Source organism: Borostomias antarcticus (assembly GCF_949987555.1).
Source record: "Borostomias antarcticus genome assembly, chromosome: 19".
Taxonomy (NCBI): domain Eukaryota; kingdom Metazoa; phylum Chordata; class Actinopteri; order Stomiiformes; family Stomiidae; genus Borostomias; species Borostomias antarcticus.
The window spans coordinates 6,775,338-6,797,818 of record NC_140252.1 but is presented as its reverse complement, the minus strand read 5'-3'; the positions used below and the strand labels follow the sequence as shown (position 1 = coordinate 6,797,818).

Below are 22,481 nucleotides of genomic sequence, written 5' to 3'. Positions count from 1 at the left end.
AACGCTCGGTGTTTGTAAATCGTCATTTGAGCGCGCATTAGCTCTGTTGTAGCAGAATGGGCTGTGGTCCATACTCTTCTCCTCAGACGCTTTGTTACAAACTTCAGGAGCAACAGCGGCTTTGACAGAAAATGCAGCCAGATAGCTAGAGTTTTATACTTAACATTCAATTCGATAATCATTGGTGACACTTGATTTGTGATATTTCTTGTTGTGGACACGTGTAACGATTTACGGGTGAGTTAGTAGCCTTGCTTAGCTAGTTAGCCAGCTCACTGAGCCGCGCTAGCTAGTTAACGTTAGCTAGCATTAGTTGTTGCTGTGACAAGCTATGGTGACAAGTATATTCTGTGCGTCTTTTGATAGCTAGCCGACTAACTAAACCAGCTATTCTAGTTTTATAAACATTTTGGTGTTTTGTTATGTGATGCAATGAGTCAACGGTATGTGTTCCAATCCAGAAAGTTCCACCCTCCACTGGTTTAGGCGTTTGTTGGGAAAAGGTGCATTTCGGGTTTGCTAGTTAACAAAGCGTAGGTAACGTTATGTTATATGATTACGATACAACTTGTTGGTGGGTGATAGCTTATCGTGTCGGGACACCAGTGTTCTCGTAGCTAGTTGAAAGGGAGCTGGCCATCAGATTTGTGAGGAATTGTGGAGAAAACTTGAAAAAGCAACAACGCAACTTTCTAGAGAGACTCCACATACCATGGTTATTGGGACGATGTTATTTGATACTTTCTGTTTCGTTTCCTCGTTGGGAGTGGCACCCTGCTTAGTTACTTAGCAGGATACACAATATCGGACATACTTTAAGGTGCTGTTTAATTCACTATAATAATAATATCCAGCCGAGTCTGTTGGAGGCAGTGTGCTTTTTCCTTTACATCAAACTAACTTGTGATGATTCTGCATTTCAGTGGTGTGTGTACAATGTCGAAAAGGAAGAGCAGCTCATTTGACGAGACTCCCCACAAGAGGGCCAATCCCGTGAAGGGGGATGAGGTGGGTCCTGCCAATTTCTGGCCTAATGGCCACACAGCAAATTAGATTCCTGCCATTCACTCACATATTCAGTTGTATGCATGGATATTCAGGAAATAACATGGCTCTCATGAAACCCAAGATATCACTTCCAGCCCACCAGGCATGTGTAACAGTAGTTGTGTCATACGTGAACTTGAGTCATGTCTCTTTGTGTTGTTGCAGTCTGTTGGGGAGATAGGTATTGTGGAGAGCATCACGTTGAAGAATTTCATGTGCCATTCACTGCTGGGCCCATTCACCTTCGGCTCAAACGTCAACTTTGTTGTTGGCAACAATGGAAGTGAGTTACTGTATAGCCTATTTTCATTCCTATAGTATTTGTCTTTTTTTTCCTGTGTAACAAAGTGGAATAAGTTAAGATCTCTACGTACACAGTTGAAATACCAACCACTCATTAGTCTCTCACCAGACTCAAATATTGAATCGTTGCGCTCCGCATACTACATAATAGTCTGTGCCACTTCGCCGCCCAACCTGGTGTTCTGAGGGTGTATCAATGGATCAAAATTGAAAGAGTGTCTGGCTGTAGCAGCAAATGAGAGACGCTAGCCCAAGTTAGATGGGTGGGGCACATCTATGGGTGGAAACACCTGATCGTTAAAGTCGTTACTGTTTTGATTGATTTAATTTATTTATGGATTGAGTAAAAACCGTAATCCAAGGGATGACATGTGAAAGTGTAAACAAACATGGTCCTTTGATATTTACATACAAGACAACAGTAACACAAAACATTTATTTATTATACTGACTGGCGTCTCCGGGATTCCGTCGCAACCAATGAATTGCCTAGATTTGAACAGCAGATCCCCTGTAACCCAATGCCTCGAGTGGTCAATTGCTTTTCTACAATGGTTACTACATATATATATTCACAAAAACACTCTAGTAACATTCAATCATTTATTTACTGATCATTCTTATCATTTTAGTATTTACAAAATCTTCCGCGATAGGCTATAGTTCTGAATTAAATGGTTGCCAGGCAACATAGGCTATCTCGCCTATTTGGGTTGGCCTTGTTCACATAAGCCATAAGGCATAATTTGGGTGGTTCACGTTTATTTGAATATTTCCAGCCATGGTGCAGTTATTAAAACAGTTCTCCAGAGCACTCGTTTTGCTGGTAGAGGTGTGGAAGTGTTGGATTCGAACTGATGAGTGCGTTATTGTAATAGGATACAAAAAAGGCGAGTTTCTGCGAGTGGTTGCTACGCAAAACATAGCCTACCGCTTGATTTTATCAATGGCCTCGTCAATGAGATTGACGGCGCATTAATACTAATTGTTATGCGGTCGCAGCCGTGGGTTACAGAGTATTTTACCACGGCTGACAGCCAATCAGAATCAAGTATCCAAACTCTCCGTTGTAGAACTGTGTTTCTAAGTCAGAAGACCTGAGACTGAGCCCAGTGAACCAATGAGACACAGTTAGACCTGCTTCTTTTGCATCTGTGATATCTAGGGATACTATTTTTTTCAGACCGAGTAAGTACTCATTTTTGTGTACTTGCCGATACAGAGTAACGATAAGAAGTTGGATAAGAAGTACTTCTAATAATACTGCAATTTTCACCACAATCGGGCCCAGAATATCAATAGCTCCAAACCAGCCAAGTGTAATATTGGATTCTAAATATGCTAGCTAAATAGCAAGCTAGGAGCTAGGTTAGGACTGTCAACTCAGCTTACACAGGTTTGATTCAGTGAAGCTCTCAGAGCTGTCTAACGATGCAGGCTTCCAGGAGGCTAATGTTGGAACCTAACCTCACGCTAGCTAGCTATCTTAATTTAGGCTATATAAATGTTATCTTGCAACTTTTATTGCTTCAACCCTGTTTCTAAGTTGCAATAAGGTTAAGATATTCGTCTAAGAAGCATTTTCGCTTTTCCTAAATCAGAAGAGATATGTTTTGCTCTTAGAGCAGGTATTGTGCAACACAGCCACATGCGCGCCAGGCAGAGACCTGCTCTGAGAGACGGAGAGAGGGAAACAGCCTTTTGCTGTGAGGGAGGAAACACAAGCAATCTTTTCAATCATGTATTTCATTGCTGAAATCCGTGTTCTGTCGTGCTTTCGCGAGTCTCTCAGTGTAACGTAATGACGATGTTGGTATGGGTTTGGAGTATCGAGACATTCTTACGAGTATGAGTACATGAGCGCAGTATCGGCCCCAATGCTAGTATCGGTGAATCCCTAGTAGGGATGTTAACAGTTAATCGACTATTGATTAATTGCCGATAAGAATTTACTCAAGTAAGATTTGGCTACTCTATTAACTGCTTGTTAATGATACAGAACTTTTTTTTTGTTGAACGAACGTTATCAACGGGAGGGTCTGACTGCACATTATGGCACGTAGTGAAGGCTAATTGGGATTCCGGGTAAATTTCGACAACACAGCGGAAGAAAACACAAAAATGAAGCGAGCAAAGCACAGTCCAGCGCCGGACGTTCTTGTCAATTAATCGACTATTGTTTATTACGTGAACAGTTATCGATTAATGAAATTCCTTGAAATGCGCAACCCTAATTCCTATTGATATCACCATTCTGAAATGTATTCTTGACATGGAGTTTGATTTCTATGATTTTCATTCTTGCTTTTATATGTTTTATTTAATATATATGTTGTGCAGCAGTATTGCCATGAGACATATCTAATGTTTTGAGTGTGTCTTGTGTAATTTGACAGGTGGAAAGAGTGCTGTGCTGACAGCTCTCATTGTAGCACTGGGAGGGAACGCTCAGGCCACTAATAGAGGGTCTTCCCTGAAAGGATTTGTGAAGGAAGGAGAGAGGTAACTGTCACTCACACATGCTCACACACTCAATGAAAACATACACAAGAACGTGTTGGCAATCAGTCACCCACAGGTATCCACACACATCCATCCATGGATGATAGATCGATCAATCATTCAAATGATCGAAAGTGCTCCTCATCTGCCACAGCTCATCATAGAGGGAATGGGAGGGGTTGTCCAGAATAGACTTCAGTAAGTCCCTCATCCTCCTCTCCGCCACAGTCTCCAGGCTGTCCAGTTGTTGCTCCTCACCAGAGCTGGTTTTTCTCCTCTGTGAACAGCCTCTCCTGCGCTCCTTTCTGTCACTCAGATGCAGCTGGTTAACCCTGATAAGGTAGTAGGCTATGTTCTTAACACAACACTGTCAATCTCAGAGACACAAGTCTTCAAAAGTTTTAAGCAGTTAATTCTAGCTAGCTATGTTATATCAGCCATCCAGCTAAGTTAGCCCAGCTGGCATATTGCCTAGCTCAGTGGTTCTTAACCTTGTTGGAGGTACTGAACCCCACCAGTTCCATATGCGCATTCACCGAACCCTTCTTAATTGGAAAAATAAAATATGATTTTTTCAAATTCAAAACATTCTGTAGGTATATATTTTACTGGTGCACAAAATGAACCGTGCATCAACATCACTGTGTTCAAAGAACAAAACCATCAAAACATGATTTTCACACAAAAACAAAAGCATAATAATGAATATTTACTGCAAATCAGTGTGACTTCTGCTGTTGCCTTTCAGAGACCAGTTCAGACCTTGGCAAGTGCCACTCTCATGTCATTTTCGCAACAAAGTCTGTTCCTTTCACAATCACACGACGTACCATCACGACAGTCACAAGTCGACTACTGAGCGCACCAAATTCCCTGCAGCACAGATAGGCCAAGCGATGTAGCGTGATCACCTGCAGCCAATGATGGCCAAGCGGGGCGTGTCATCACGAATCATATGAGTCGGGTGTGTGTCTTGACCTCCGCCGAACCCCTGAGACTGACTCACCGAACCCCTGGGGTTCGATCGAACCCAGGTTAAGAACCACTGGCCTAGCTATAGTTCTCTCTCTAGCCTAGTGTCACGGAAAGACATTTGCCCTCCTGTCCTGTGCTGCCTCTAGTGGAGAGGAGGGCTATGACAGTGGTAAGAATAGATGATAGCCTAGTTTATTTTGGGTTAATATGGGATCCCACATTAGAGTGATATAGATGTATTAGCGCAGTTGCATTCACCTGGCCTATGCTGGTTGTGTACAGAAGGGATGAATAATTATCACTCAGTTTGGTAAGTACCTGGGTGTTGGGGTGGGGTCGACCTCTAGCGTGGGAGTCATCTTTCCAAACCGGGGCAAACCGTTCCATATAGGTTTTATCCCCTTGCAGCTGTTACAGTATATTCACATTTGATGCCATTTCAAATGAGTTATCAAGTTTGATGTTTCATCACTACTGAACAATGAGTAGAGCAGACACCTTGTTCCCAACGCGAGGGAGAGAGGGGGGGAGAGGTACAAGAGGCAAGTGACTGTTGATGTTTGTAAAAGTTAATAATATATAATTAACAACAAGCAAATCTATATATGTTGCGTTTTTTTCTGTTACTGTACCGAAAGTTTACCGAACAGTGACCTCAAACCCGGGGTACATACCGAACCGTGATTTTTGCATACTGTTACACCCCTAGTTGTATTTGCACCAGGGTTTTTGAAATTTTTGAGTACTGTAGAAGTAGATCAAATCCTACCACTCATTTGATGTGGTGCAGTGCCAACAGAAATCTTTGGAGTTCCATGTTTGTGATTTGTACAGTGCAATATAATATAACAATTATCAACACAATTAGTCTTTAGGATATGGTTGCTGACATGACAGAAAAAATCTTGCATATCGGGGCTACACATCCAACTGTGGAAAACATCATCGTGCACGTGGGGACAAATGACGTTGCGCAACAGCAGTCGGAAGTTCTTAAACGAGACTTTGTTGATCTGCTGAACACAGTCAGTTCTCTGAAAGCGGAGGTGTTTATCAGCGGCCCTCTACCACCAGTCAGAAGAGGGGTTGAGATATTCGGCAGACTGTTGGCACTGAACACATGGCTCTCAACTGCCTGTACCACTCACTCAGTGCGCGACATTGACAATTTTCCATTTTTTTGTGAACGATACCATCTTTTTCAGAGAAATGGACTCTGCCTTAACAGGTCAGGAGTAAAACTATTTATCTCCAATCTGTTCTATTCTCTGCGTCATCCATCTGCTCCCTCTGCCATGGTCAAGGACAAGAAATACCAAAACAGAAGGAAGACATATCACAACATGGCCTTGAAGAGCTGCTGCTTCAACAAAGCTCTGATTATGGGAGACATCCGCGCTAGTAAGAAGAATCTTCACACCACCTCCCACCGACAACAACCCAACAATGCCCCTACCCTTCTCCACCACGCTCACCAATCAAGGGCCTCATCAAAGCTGCCACACTGAAGCTCAGCCAAATTGATGAGCTACTGCAAGAGGGGAAGTCTCTCACTCCCCACTAGCACTCAACAGCGAGGATCCACCCCCCCAAGAGGGGGAGTCTCTCACTCCCCCCCTCCCACTAGCACTCACCACCGAGGATCCACCACCTCCACCCCCCCAAGAGGGGGAGTCTCTCACTCGCTTCCTCTCACCGGCACCCACCAGCAAGCACCTTCACGCGCTGTATTACGCGCTCCCAACCGCCCTTACCCCCGGCAAAACTTCCATTTTCTCTTCCCCCAACTCCCATGAGAAATGCCAGGCCCAGCCTGATAAAGGCACAGCACATTCAGTTACTTGTTTACAAAATACTGCAAGCTCTAACTGATATGTACTGGGTCCAGGCTACAAGGCTAATGGCACTCATGACCCCATCCAGGACAAGCCAGGACCCAACATGATGGTATTCTCCTCAATTCCTGTCTTGATAGGTAATAGAAAAAAATGGTGAATCTGCTAAGTAACAGGAAACACTCAACCGGCTCTACAAATGTATCAAATTTAGTATCTATTCCTCGTCAGCCACAAACTATCACAGAGAAATGTGCAAATAATACCCTCAGCACACTAAACTTAGCTTTATTAAGCAGGAAATACATTTTTAATCAATGATTTTATTACCAAACACAATCTTGATTTTATGTTTTTAACTGAAACTTGGCTAGACCAAGGTAACAGTGCAGCTGTTCTTATTGAGTCAAATCCTCACAACTTCAGCTTTATGAGTGAGGGTAGAGTACATAAGAAAGGAGGTGGAGTAGCCATCTTGTTTAATGACTCCCTCCAATGTAAGCAGATGTGTTATGGAAATGTTGGTTCCTTTGAATATGTGGCTCTTCAGTTGAATTCCTCTTCTCGAGCCATATTTCTAAACATCTACAGGCCACCCAAATACTGTCCAAACTTCTTTGATGACTTGCTGAACGGTTGTCTACTGTCTGCATTGACTTTGACTGTGTGGTTATTGTTGGTGATTTTAACATCCATGTTGACAACCCTCAGGGCAGAGGGACTAAAGAGCTAGGTTATGTCCTTGACAACTATGGACTGACTCGGCATGTGACGAAGCCCACACACAACAAGGGGCACACTCTGGACTTCATCATCACCAAAGGTCTGAATATTTCTAAGGTTCAGGTGTTTGATGGTGCGCTCTCTGATCATTCCTGTGTTTTCGTTGAGTGTACTATCTCCATGCACACAAATTCTCAATTAGAGGTTATCTCAGAACGGCACATCACTGAAAACACCAGTGAAATATTTACTCAGGCTTTCTCGTCCACACCTGGCCTCAGTCCATGAGCTTGTAGATAATTTCAATGTTAAAATTACAAACATTATTGACACCATTGCGCCCACTAAGGTGAAAGTGGTCTCTGGTAAGAGAAGATCTCCATGGAGAAACGCCACGCTGGTCAGAATAGAAAAAAGAGAGTGTCGAAAAGCTGAACGCAGGTGGCGAAAAACAAATATCCATGTTCATTATGACATCTATAAAGAGAGACTTCGCATTTATAATCTGGACCTGAGAAATGCAAGGCAGACCTTCTTTTCTGACATCACCAAAAACCATAACAATGCGGGTGCCTTGTTTGCCACTGTTGATAGGCTGACAAACCCTCCTGTGTCAGTAGCCGCTGAACGTCTTTCCACCAGGGTCTGTAATGAATTTGCCTCATTCTTCACTGACAAAATTCAGAAAGTTAGACAAGCAGTTAGTGCCTCCATTCCAGGTACAGGGCATGTGTCGTCGCAGTGTCCACTTAAAATCAATACCATGACACAATTTCATCTGATCAACCATAAAACCCTGGGGGACACTATACAATATCTGAAATCCTCCACCTGTTGCCTTGATGTTCTACCTACAGACTTCTTCAAAACTGTATCCAACTGCATGGCCTTTGATTTATTACAAATTGTAAACACATCTCTTCTTTCAGGTGTGTTCCCACATACCCTGAAAACTGCAGTCATCAAGGCACTCTAAACAAAAATAAAACTGAAGTAATTGTTTTTGGAGCCAAAGAAGAACGATTAAAAGTCATTGCTCAATTTCAATCAGTAATGCTAAAAACCACAAACAAAGCCAGAAATCTGAATTTCAACAGCCACATTAAGTCAATTACAAAGTCAGCCTACTATCACCTGAAGAATATATCAAGGATCAAAGGATTTATGTCCCAGAGGGATTTGGAAAAACTTGTCCATGCATTTATCTTCAGTAGACTCGACTACTGTAACGGTGCGTTTACAGGTCTCTAAAAAATTTATCAGACAGCTGCAACTGATTCAGAACGCTGCTGCTCGAGTCCTCACTAAGACTAAGAAAGTGGATCACATCACACCAGTTCTAAGGTCTTTACACTGGCTTCCTGTCTGTCAAATAATTGACTTTAAAATACTGCTGTTGGTTTACAAAGCACTGAATGGTCTAGGGCCAAAATATAATTCTGATCTACTCATACACTATGAACCATCCAGACCCCTCAGGTCGTCTGGCACAGGTCTGCGTTCTGGCCCCAGAGTTAAAACAAAACATGGAGAAGCAGCATTCAGTTTTTATGCCCCACATCAGTCCGATGTTTGTTAATGCAATATCTCGGGAACGCATTGACGGAATTTCTTCCCCTTTGGTACAAATGTTCACTGGCACTCAAGGATGAACTGCTTAGATCGTGGGGGTCAAAGTTCAAGGTCACTGTGACCTCACAAAATGTGTTTTTGGCCTGATGAACTCAATATCTCAAGAACGGCTTGACAGAATTTGTACATATTTGGCCAAATGTCCAGTTGGACTTAATTAGATTAATTGGATTCGATTTTGGTATTCAAAGGTCAAGGTCACCGTGACATCACAAAAGGCACTTTTGAACGCTAATGCTAGCTAGCTAATGCTAATCCTAATGCTAATGCTAATGCTAATGCTAATGCTAGCTAGCTAACGCTAATTCTAACACTAATGCTAGCTAGCATTAGAGTTAGCATTAGCTAGCTAGCATTAGCGTTAGGTTTGGGTTAGCACTTAGTCAGGGTTAGGGTTAGTTAGGTTAACTGCAACTGGCATTGTTGGGCGGAGGCATTTAGCCGCTACACGGTTTTTCTAGTTGTTTTAAATGTATATAATGTCTTGCATTTTGTTTCAATGTCTCATGTAAAGCACCTTGAATTGCCCTGTGGCTGAAATATGCTATACAAAAAAATTTGCCTTGCCATTCCTTGCCTTTACAATAAGACTACTCTTTACTCATGTTATTATATGGCTAAAAGTGTACAGTAGTAGTGCAGTTTGGGAAATGGTTCTGTTTCAAATGTAACTGTTGTCTACATTTTACAGGACAGTATATTGAGACTAAGTAAGATTAAATCATAAGCTTCCCGAAAAAGCTACACCTTTGCATTTAACATGGCCCTGTCCACTTCCATTGTAAAGAAAGATGAGCTGGATGAAAATGTCATATCTAGCTCAGTACTTGAGCAATCAGTGAAATCTAGTCTATCCCATTCCCACTGGACTAAAAGTCCAAATGAGCAACTTTTCCCTCCTGCTCAGGGCTCTAAGCTAACATTTTTCAGGAGGATCAAAAATGTAGGAGCACAGAAAGAAATTTAGGAGCGCAATGAAAATTTTTAAATACAGTAGGACCCCACTCATCCGAACTACAGAGATACGAACCTCCCGGTCTACCGGACAGGCTTAAAAAACTTTTTTTTTTTTTTTTTTGAGCCTGCAATCTGGTTACTGGTGGGATTATCATTACAGTAGCCTACTGTAGGCCTACTTGCATTTAAATCTGTCATAATAAACACGTACTGTATCCTACTGTGAATAAAAACAGAACTGTATGTAGACCTACATGTTGCCTGTAGACTGTAGCCTACTGTCACGTTTCATTTCTTTGTTACTTTAATGTCGAGCACAAAACGCAAACGAGTCTGCTGCGAGATAGCTGCATTCCTTGGTAGCCAGAAAGCGCGTCAGCAACCTGAAGCAGAGGAGTATCGAGTCATTTTCCGTTCCCAGTTAATGGACTTCAGGAACATAGACGTGTTGTAAGCATGTAGATTAGCCTACTGTATTTGTTAAATAATAGCCTACAGCCTAGGCCACGTTAGCCTACATCGGTTGTTTAGGCTGCAATAGCCTAAGACACGACTTGTCTGTCATTTCATTTATTTATTTATTATCATTTGCTCTAATTGTTCTAATGTTGGGTTGTTTTTAGGCTTTACCATTTTGTTCTGCGAATACAGTAGCTATCGATGCAGCGTAGGCCTCATTTGAGAATAAAGTACTGTATTTGATCAAAGCATGCACTCAAGTGGAAATTCGTTTATTTTATTCTAGGCTACTGTAGGCCATTATAGGCTAGGCTGTATGAGTTTAGTTGGCTATTTGATTGCAATTTATATGCATTTTCACAAGTAATTAAGGGTATTTATCGGTCTATTATGAGTCTATATGAAACAAGTATACCACTTATTGAATTTGGTGCATTTTAACATATGTTTCAGTCATCCGGACATTTCAGAGATACAAACGACCTTCGGTCCCGTTGGGTTCGGATAAGTGGGGTCCTACTGTAACACATTTTTATTAGCAACACACACATTAGGCCTACTGCCAACAACAATAAACAATAATAACCTGCTCACCATAGGAGCTCTCACCATAGGAGCTCTCATCCTCTCCTACTATACTATTCCCACGCACTTCATCAGGTGCATTGGTCCTAATGAAGACTATGGCCAAATCCCCCCCCCCCCCTTAACCCTAGCCCTTACCCCTACATTTTGCGTGTTCATGTGTAGGGTAGTGTGTCCCATTCCTTTTAGCTTCTAGGGCTAGGGGGCATATCGAGGGCTCGTGGATGTTCAAACAGCCCTGAAAATGAGGGTTTTCAGATGCTGACTTGAAACCGAGGGGTAGATGAAAATTCACACAATGCTTTGCGAACTTACGCAGGGATATGAAACAGCTGCCGATGCTGTGAAAAAACATGGGAATAAAGCTCAATATCTTCGCAAATAACCATTCAAAACTTGTAAAATCTGTAGAAAAGCTTAGTTTAATGTAGATGCAAAGGAACACTTGGATCGTTATGACACATTTCAGAAAACAATCGCTTTTTACGATGTCAACGGCATTTCATTGCGTTTTGATGTGGATCCAGTAAGTTACTGGTCGGCTACGGTGCAATGTTGAATCTAATCGAATCAATAGAATTTTGTTTAAACAACGATTTTTGAGTGACAGTTGATTCGCCTCACCGAATTCCTCTCTCTCCTCGGTTCCACTTTGCCTGGCAAAATACGAATGAATGGGTTTCATTTTCTTAATTTTGTTAACGTTACTGGCAGGGGCATTCGGCGTCTGCACAGTCGTTTTTCTCTCTTCAACTTTCCCGCTGTTAGAATCTGTATGAGTGAGGGCAGATGAGCTGTTATCGCGCGTCATCACAAGAATTCTGCGCGTTGCAGGTTGCAGTCGTGGGACTTGAAATAAAAAAAGTTGTGGGACTTGTAGTTTTGTATATGGTGCGCGAAACTTTGACTCTAGTTTGATCCAATTTGCATGGATTTATTTTAGGCGCAAATGCGAGTGAAATAGTTGACAACAGTACTCGCACAGTGTGCTCCTAAATGATTTTTAATGATCGCACAAAACTATTTTTAGTCGCAAATGCGAGTTTTTCAAGAGGTAATGTTTTCAGTGGTGTGTATTTGTTTGTTTGTCTGTTAGCAGGATTACACAAAAACTACCAGACTGATTTTCACCAAACTCGATGGAAGGATGTAGCTTGGTCCAACTTAGAAGCCGTTAAATTTTGGAGCTGATCCGAATCACAGGGTGGACCCACGAGCCGCTCAAACACGGCCATTCATTTACTGCCATTCATTTTTTGGACCAGGATTACGCAAAAGCTACTGACCCGCGTTTCATGAAACGCGACACCATGGTCAGATTAGGGTCGGGCTCGGGACGTTTATTTAATGCATAGTTAGGGTTCGGGTCAGGCTCGGGCTCTGTGACACAGACATGTGTGATGAAGCGTTCCTGCGTGCAAGATGTGAAAATGGGCTAGATCGAATGTACACAGCTGAGCTGACTGCTAGTTAGCTAGGTAGCCAACGTTAATGTGGCTTCCATCCTTTTCCTCCTTAAGTTGGGCTCGGGCTGTGTAATTGCTTAACTCGTAGGGCAGGACCAGAGTTCCACGGGCTTGGACTGGGCTGGTGTTGACATTTCAGCCCTCAGACTTCTAGTGTTCGGGAGGAGAGACCGGAGTATACTGCACCGCCCCCCGCCGACCCGAGGGGGGCGCCACAGAGCCGCCCATTCACCTCCACTCATTCTTTAGACTTAGGCTCACGACCGCTTATTTCTCCAGGGTAATACTCCGAACTCCACCAACTTGGGCTCAGGAGCGAAAAATCTCCCCCATTCATTGTCAATGTGGGGGTTTGAAACGGCCATATCTCGACGTGGGAAGGTCAGAGAAACACAGGGTTTGGACTTACATAAAGCTCTCGACCAGCAATACCAAACATGTCCTGCTCGTGCACAGAGCCACAAAATGCATTCATGGGCGGAGGTCTGTGCTCTCCAAGCATCATTTCTAGTGTATTTATAATTTTATTCGCGGCAGAAAAAAGCCACAAATACGTTCATGATTTCCTGCCCGATTAGGCCTGAAATAAAACTTGGAAAGAGAAATATTATTCAGCATTAAGTTAATGTTAAGAACTTGTTCATATTAAGCTGAAATAAAACTTGGAAAGCTCTTAAAGCCTCTGGAAACTCAAATCCACAAAAGTCTTCTAACTATGTAATTTAGTGTATTATGTACATAATAAACAACATGTAAAAGTATTAGCAATTACTTTCTATCAAAATTCGAAATATTGTCATTTAAGTTTTTGTAACATTCCTGACAGTTGGTTTGAAATGGGCGTTGTTTAATTCGTTTAATGTGACGTCATTATATCCGAGATCCAATCATTAAAAAATGCACGTTAGTGAGTCCTACCTCCCCGCTAAATCTGCCTTGTCGACAGCAAATTTGCAGTTAGCTAACATATTTGATACAACCTAGTATCTTTGTCTATTTTTATCTATCCATCTAAGGTATCTATTTTTATCTATCCTCTATCTCCCCACCCTGTGCACCATCATGATTGTTTGTGCTGTCCCTGGGTGCTCATTGGTGAGATGACAATAAGTCATTCTTTAGTTTTCCAACTGTGTTGGATTTAGAGAAACAGTGGACCGCGTTTTTGGTGAGCCGTGGTGGAGCAGTCCAGAAACATACCTTCATATGCTGCGCTCATTCATTAAATTCTGCCAGAAAGCCATGTGTTTTGCACAACGGCTATGTCTTGTAGCTGGAGCAGTACCCTCTCTCCCTCCACTTCAGCCTCTCCCCGATGCCCAGAGCCTAGAGATTGATCCTGTAAGTTACTTGCTAATGATAAAGTTTAAGTAAATGTTCCACGTTTATTGTTAACTTCACCTTTTTCTAAAGAAATCTAACATTGTTAGCTTGCCAACTCAATGCTTTATCTGCTTAGCAGCCTAATAATGTTAGCGCTAGCTAGTATGGTTAGAACAAGCTGTGGCTAACTAATTCTACTAATGGATAGAAAAGCATTTTGGAACTCACCATTCAGTGATCGATTAAAATGAATTATTTGGAGATGGCTGTATTTCTGTATCCTCTGAGAATTGAGTATCTGACGGCTCAAACATATACGGCTGGACTTTTAGTTGCTGTGCATAGTGCGTTGCTAGTTTTGATGAGATTGTTTGTCATTGGCGGATCTAAATGTCAATCAAATCCTGATCTGACGCGCCCACACATTCCTGAGAAATGGTCTAGAGAGCAAAATGAGCCGTTTTCGAACACTTTTTTCGAAGGGTTCTGAACGTTTATTTTAACTCAGATTTTTGTGGATGCTTAAAGAGACACTAACATTTGATATCATATATGCATTTTTACTATTTCAAGCCAAGTTTCCAGAGGCTTTAAGTTAATTTGACTGTTGTATTTGAAAGTATGATTCAGCAGTTTGTAGTCTAATGGTCCACGTTATTTCACAGGTGCAGGATTAAAAAAAAACAGGTGAAATAGTAGAAGCAGGATATCCACACACTGTTTTTATTCTCGCACATTTTAAAAAAGCAGGTCACAACGGTCACAGTGCTCTGAGATACAGTATGTCGGCATAGAGACAGTGGAGAAGCCCGTCTGAGGCGGCAATCACAAACGTCTACTCCTGCAACGAGAGAGACATCACATCTAACGCTGAACACTATGGCCCCATTTGGTTTAAATGAGGAATTCGACATTAAACCAATTTTATAACTGTCAGTTAACATCCTTACAACATATTGGCCTATAATTTGGGGTTAGGGTTAGTCTTTTATTTTCCTTATTTCTCCTGTCATTATTAAACTAGATGTTTGCACTCCACAACATGTGAGTTGAGAAGAAGCTGTGTTTCTAAGTGACGATAGGCTATTGTTGCTCACCATGTACTATGTATTTACTTTTTATAATGGCGTCCGCTGTGGTACTTTTTAGTCCTGTTGGAATGATATTAGAGTTGATTGCATATCTTAATTATCCAATTGACAACGGTCCCACATTAGCACTGCCTACTTCCTCCCCTATGTGTATATATCCCCACCGCCTCACATGTTCTGGTTGATGTACCTGACGAAGACCTTATAAGTTGAAACGTACTTTATTAAAGCACCTTGGGAGCATAAGTAATGTGCGCATAACCTGCTTGTACTATATGATTCAACTGTTTCCCATGGTCCAGTGTAAAAAGAAAAATCTCAATAAATTGTAATATCGAATCACAATATATATCGAATTGCACCCACAAAAATAGCAATTCACTGTATATCGAAGTATCGGGATAGTGTTGAATCTGGAGGTCCCTGCCAATTCCTGTCCTTAATTGTAAGCTTGCTATTTCAATGTCATTTTATTTATATAGCACCGTTCATACAAATTAATATAGCACATAGTGCTTTACATAAAAGGAAACGGATAAAAACTTTAATCATAAAAACACAGTAAGAACAGATTTAAAAGAAACAATTAAAGTAAAATAATTAGAAATTGAGAGAGTAAAATAGAATAAAAACTAGACAATTTATTTCTAGATTTAGCTTGCTTACTGAGTATCTGTTTATGATTTAATCATGTGGCCTTATTTTATCATGTGTAAGCTTGTATAGGACTGCTATAGCTAACAATGCCGACCTTACTTTCACTTTTGCATAGGCATTCTACATCCTTAAATTCTTGAAAACCCCTTTGGTTTTATAAAAATATTTTGTACCAAGATAAACTAGAGGCTTTTAGTAGCCTTACAAAATCAATCAAAAACTTGAAATGGCTTAAAAAACTTCTCAAAGCCACTACTGCTCGCTGGAAGACTCGCCCCTTCCCAGCGTGTTTGTAATGTCAAGCTTGATGCACCAGAGAGACAACAGGAAGACACTGGTAATGTAAATGGTGTCAATCGCCTATCGCGTGTTACTTTCTGGTGGTCCCGCGTTCACAAAGCCCGTTTTTAGGTGCCAATCTTGATGGAAAACGGATATACTGTAAGTGTCAGGTTTATGTTAGACATACATACATACATTGAGAAAGTCTGATAATTGCTCTACCACCGTTTTGGTCATACAATGGATGTGGGTGGGCACCTTGAAAAATCTTTCAAAAACTCGATTTCAAAGACAAGAAGCTCACCGAGGGGGTAATTGGTGTCCGTTGGTGTTCTGACATCAAATTCGCCGCAAAGTATTAATCCTGTAGGGTTTTATTGATCATTTTATGAAATCCATTGACTTGTATTGACGCGACCGTTGAAGACATATAGATCAATCCGCAGAGGGGATTCAGGAAGCGGAACTACTTACGGTAGCTATTGTTTATGTTGCTAGTATACCTAGTTTGCGGAAGTTTACACACGTATGTGCTGCGACTAAATAGTTCTATGCGAAATATTTAAAAAAGCCTTTCCAGATGAACTAGAATCTTACTTTATGGCAAATTATATGTCAGAACGCCAACTAACACCTCGGTGAGTTTCTTGTCTTTGAAATTGAGAGTCTAACATGTTTTTTGAATGATTTTTCACGGTGCCCACCGACATCCATTGTATGACCAAAATGGTGGTAGAGCAATTATCAGCCTTTTTCAAAAGTGCTAGTTTTGTCAATGTTTTGACTGAACCATTGTATATGATCATAAGTAACCTTAAAACAGGACTAAACATGCATTTTCCCTTTACTACTCCTTTAATGTTTTGTGAATATGGCCCCTGATGTACTTGACATAATACATCAGCTTTCTTGCTAAAAATGCATCATCTATCCCACATTCTCCATCTTTTTTGGATACCCTCTTGTTTCTATGCAGTGTTTCCCATAGCCTACATTAGTGTTTAACGATTTGATGAATCTGCATCCTCAACTACACATTTGAACGCGTGCGCGAATAGGCTACATTGGGCAGTAGGAAATGTTTTGGTTGTCGCTACAGCATACATTGGAGCTCAATCAATCAATATGGGGAAACAATATTTTTTTCCAGCTGATATTTTAGCTTGATCTAGGAAAGCAGTTTTGTGTTGTGCATTTATTCCGTTTGGGAAATGCATGCAATTTGCGCATAGTAGGGTAGTAGGTAGGTGCATAGTAGAGGGGACAAGGGGTTCAGTGCTTTGTCAATCTTCAGTGTCCTTTTCCTGCACAACAAATAGCTACCGTAATAGCTTAAGTCTAAAATGAATTATTGGCCTGTCCTATATAAATCCTAAGGCAGATTAGCCCACCAGTCCATCTTATCAGTGGAGAAAAAAAAATGACCGCTCGACTTGAAGAATTTCATTCGACTTAAGGGTCTTCGACTGATGATTCGACTTGCAGCCCTACTACAGCGTATGAATGCTACCCCTGCCCTAAAACCACTTGATGACTGCTTTCATACTGGGGACTATTTCAGTACAGATCACTGTACACTGTAGAGTAATGTAGGCTATTTAACCAAATGTGATCATCTTGTCTTAACTGTCGGTGCAAATGCTGTCCCCTCCCTCAGCTCTGCTGATGTATCCATCACACTGCGCAACAAGGGGACGGATGCTTACAAGCCAGAACTGTTTGGAGAGGCCGTCACCGTGGATGTCAAGATCAGCCGTGAGGGCGTGAGGACCTACAAACTGAAGAACAAATCTGGTAATGCACAGCAGATCATGTGTACTATATTTATCTTCCTGTCCGCCTCCACTCAAACAGGCTTAATGGAACACCTGCTTCTTTCTTGCAGGTCAGCAAGTGTCTGGGAAAAAAGACGAGCTCATGGCCATCCTGGATCACTTCAACATCCAGGTACAACTCTAGTTTATTAACTCTTGTTTATTTACCATTATCTACTTTAGAACAATTTGTTTTGATATATGTCCTGAAATAGTATGGATTTGTTGTTAAATCACTCCCACCCATTCCTTAAAGGTGAACAATCCTGTGACAATTCTTACTCAAGAGATGAGTAAGCACTTTCTGCACTCCAAAGGAGAGGGGGATAAGTACAAGGTAAGCAGAGGCCTAATACCGTCATTCACTCAGCAATAGTAAACGGTGGGACCCTCCTCTCTGTTGATTCAGAGGTCCACACTTGAATTCCCATGAGTCTATGAATGATCTGAGGGAAGTGGTTCGTTTTGCTGTCAAACTATTCATGAACATCGTTTGTTTTCTCCTTCCCAGTTCTTCATTAAAGCCACCATGCTGGACCAGATGAGAGAGGATTATAACTATATTAAAGAGTCCAGGGATGTCACCGAGACCAGTGTGGAGAGATACAGGGAGGTTAGTATCTCTGTAGACCAGTGTTCAATCCACGCTAGGCAAATTCTCTGGAGGGGTTGTTGTGTTGTGTTCCCAAAATAAACTTCTTTAGGGGTTTTTATGTATCGGTAATGGAACCAAAACTAGGGCCTTATCTTATCTTATCTTAGCCTGATGGAGGAAGGGTCAACTGGACAGTGTATTAATTTGACTAAAACATAAAATCTTGATGATATGACTCCATTTTACATTATTTAAGATCTGTGCAAAGACTAGTTGATTATGGTTTAAAATAGATCAAGAAGGGTTTTTAGTGAGGGAATTAGTTTATATCAATTATAAGGCACACATGTTGCAAATGAAAGGTTTAGATCCTACCCTACTCTACCATCGTTATATGAGATTAGGGAGAGGGACAGAGATCTCAGAGAGAGAGAGAGAGAATTCTCTCTAACACCTGAGAGCCCAAGGGAGAAAGGGCAAAGAAGAAAAGAGTGAGAGGAGAGGAAGAAGCTCAGTTCAAGAGCAAAAGAGAGAACCAGAACAACGGTATACATTGTAGTGTATTGTACATGCTATACTGTAGCATGTCTCCCAGCCTACCCTTCCATAACATAACTATATATATATACAAAGACGAATAAGGATTGAAAATTTTTAAAATAATGAAAATGGCTAAAAATGCCAGTTTAAGCACTTTCTACCATTATTTGAGTGTTCTATATACAACTCAACAACAGGGATTAATTTTAACAATGCAATTACACATTCTTGGTGAATCATATGATTTTTCCCACAAAAAGTGTCCTTCCTGGGTAACGGGAATGATTTTAAAATTATCAAAATGTCTACCATTGGTAGCATATACAAGTTTATATATTCATAGTTAGAGCTCAACAAACAATTACTGCTCAGAAAACTACATTTTCATCACAATTAATGTAATATATTTGGTTATACTGAAATGGGCTCATTAGCTGTTATTGCGCGCACAATATTCAATGCCAAAAAGAGAAAAGAGCTGGAAAATGTCTAAAATGCTTTACAGTAAAGATAAAAAGGTTGTTATTGTATCCTTAACCCAAGAAAACATAATTGTGTAATATAACATGAAAATCTGGGTTAAATTACTTGACTGTGTCATTGTTACTCGGAATGACATGCTGTTAGCCAGGAATGACATTGAGATTTCAAAAGTATTTCATTAAAGCCTGTCTCAGGAAAAAAAAATTCAACAATCATACAAAGCAAGAGACACTAAACCTGACAAGGTAGTAGTAGGGATCTTGTTTATTATGGCACTGAAAGAGGGCGAGTCAACGGTGTTTAAAGGATAATGTTCGTTTTTGACAACCTGGACCTTATTTACGACATATTATAAGACGTTTGACTCACCGAGATAACTTTGGTGTAATTCGGAGGCCTGTAGAAGAAATCTTAAATCCAGCGTGAGCCAAGTATATCCATGTAATGGCGGCGGACGGGGCACTGAGAATGCAGCTTCTAAAAAATCTATTTTCTGCCGCGAAACGGTTGTTTTCATCAATCTGTCTTTGTGAATCGCTAGTTGTGCTTACATAGAGCGAGGGCTTGTTGTGGTTTTTCACATGCCTCTGTAATATGATCTTTAGAAACGTCTTTAGAAACGAAATAGCTTCCCCACTTGCTCCAGCACGCATGCGCACAGCGCACAGACTGGCTATTCTCCGTCTGTAGGCTACACTCGCGGCTCACATTCTCTACGCTACGATGGGCGTCCATCATATTCTAAGCCATCTTCTATATCCTCAAAATCTGATAAATATTCAGCCATATTGCACACAATATTCCAGGCACCAACAAGCCGATCGCAGAGTAGAGAATGTGAGCCGCAAGGATTTTACATTTCTTCTACAGGCCTCCGAATTACACCAAAGTTATCTCGGTGAGTCAAACGTCTTATAATATGCCGTAAATAAGGTCCAGGTTGTCAAAAACGAACATTCTCCTTTAAGGACAGCAGTTCCTCTACAACATACCACCTGACCAACTTCTTCAACTCTCCCCCACTTACTGGTTATGGTTTTGCACTAAAGTACAGCTTCGTTGATTGCTGGGTGGGGGTCTGTCTGTCTGCCTATCTGTCTGCTAGCCTGTCTGTCTGCTAGCCTGTCTGTCTTCTGTCCGTATGTCTGTCTGTCCATCTGTGGGTCTGCTTGTTTGTCTGAATGCCTGTCTGCCTGTCTGTATGTCTAATTGTCTGTCTTCTTTTTTAATTACATTGATCCAAATTGCTTCATAAGAAATAGCCCCCACCATAATCTGACACATTGCTCAATAAACAACATATATTCCTTTTACAAATATTATACATTTTGAAGAATCTTAAAATTTTTCCTTTTTACTGATCTGCCTTATCACTTAACTACTAAATACCAATACGTTGCTCTCTTTTGCTCAAGAAACTCAGCCCTAGCTTGTGGATCCAGGGCTCTAAGGTGCGACCATTTTACTCGAATTTGCGACTAAAAATAGTTTTGTGCAATCAGAAAAAATAATTTAGGAGCACACTGTGCGAGTACTGTTGTCAACTATTTCACTCGCATTTGCGCCTAAAATAAATCCATGCAAATTGGATCAAACTAGAGTCAAAGTTTCGCGCACCCGTATACAAAACTACAAGTCCCACAACTTCTTTAAGTCCCACGACTGCAACCTGCAACGCGCAGAACTCTCGTGATGACGCGCTATGACAGCTCAGCTGCCCTCACTCAAAAACGACTGTGCAGTATACCCCTGCCAGTAACGTTAACAAAATTAGGAAAATGAAGCTCATTCAATCGTATTTTGCCCGGCAAAGTGGAACCAAGGAGAGAGAGGAATTCGCTGAGGCCCGGGGGAGTCGAATCAACTGTCACTCAAAAATCGTTGTTTACACAAAGTTCTATGGATTCAATTAGATTCAACATTTTTTAATAATTATTTGCAAAGATATTGGGCTTTTTCACCATGGTTTTTCACGGCACCGTGTTTCATATCCCTGCCTAAGTTCGCAAAGCATTGTGTGGATTTTCATCTACCCTACGGTTTCAAGTCAGCATCTGAAAACCCTCGTTTTGGAAGGCTGTTTGAACGTCCACTAGCCCTCGATATGCTCCCTAGCCCTAGAAGCTAAAAGGAATGTGGGACACTACCCTGCGCGTGAACGTGCAAAGTGTAGGGGTGGGGCCAAGGTAGGGCTGCTCGATTATGGCAAAAATCATAATCACGATTATTATTAGGGCCCGAGCACTGGCGGTGCGAGGCCCTATTGAATTTCGAAGGATTATTATTAGGGCCCGAGCACTGGCGGTGCGAGGCCCTATTGAATTTCGAAGGATTATTATTATTAGGGCCCGAGCACTGGCGGTGCGAGGCCCTATTGAAACTCGAAGGATTATTATTCTCCTTCTCCTTCTCCTTCTCCTTCTTCTTCTCCCCAAACAAATGCCTTTTTGGCGGCCTAAACATCGATGAAAACGGATGAAACTTTGCAGATACATCAGTCCCGGTGTAAATCGGATATTTCATGGGTGACGGAAATGGGCGTGGCAAAACGGCTCAAGAGCGCCCCCTGGAAAGTTTAAAATGGCGAGCCCCACCTTTCAGTTTGATGTAGGCGAACGAAATTCGGTGGGCATATGTATTTCATCGAGCCACACTAAAATGTCTCTTGGAGCTATACCCAACATGCAACAGGAAGTCCGCCATTTTGCTTTTAATGTGCCATTTTGTCCTTGTTTTGACCATTTCCATGCCTCGTACTTCGACGAACTCCTCCTAGAGATTTCATCCGATCAACTTCATATCGGGTCGGCTTCATCTTAAGACCTTTGTGATCAAAAGTTATCAAAAAAATTGAGTTTTCACCACACACCCTTGCCGTGGCGCCCCGCTAAAGTTTGACATTTCGCCATAAAACACGAAGTCCTCATAACTCCTCCATACATTATCCAATTTGTCCGATATATCTCACGCTTCATGACGGTTCTGTCCTGAACACATCTATGTGTCAGTATTGCGTCATACTTATAGCGCCACCTATTGGTGAAACAGGAAGTCCTCATAACTCCTCCATACATTATCCAATTTGTCCGATATATCTCACGCTTCATGACGGTTCTGTCCTGAACACATCTATGTGTCAGTATTGCGTCATACTTATAGCGCCACCTATTGGTGAAACAGGAAGTCCTCATAACTCCTCCATACATTATCCA

At 41.5% G+C, this 22,481-nt stretch overlaps 1 protein-coding gene across 1 annotated transcript in view; it reads left to right on the top strand.

Annotated features, from left to right (window-relative positions):
- Window positions 1-119: 119 nt before the first annotated feature.
- LOC311321323 (structural maintenance of chromosomes protein 6) overlaps window positions 120-22,481 on the top strand; it is an 85,956-nt gene continuing 63,594 nt past the window's right edge. Inside the window, exons 1-8 of the mRNA XM_084453274.1 lie at window positions 120-237; window positions 924-1,008; window positions 1,213-1,330; window positions 3,747-3,852; window positions 17,495-17,631; window positions 17,723-17,784; window positions 17,908-17,988; window positions 18,163-18,264. Coding sequence (XP_084309400.1) covers window positions 937-1,008; window positions 1,213-1,330; window positions 3,747-3,852; window positions 17,495-17,631; window positions 17,723-17,784; window positions 17,908-17,988; window positions 18,163-18,264 — 678 coding nt within the window. The 5' untranslated portion in view covers window positions 120-237; window positions 924-936. The remainder of the gene's footprint in view (window positions 238-923; window positions 1,009-1,212; window positions 1,331-3,746; window positions 3,853-17,494; window positions 17,632-17,722; window positions 17,785-17,907; window positions 17,989-18,162; window positions 18,265-22,481) is intronic.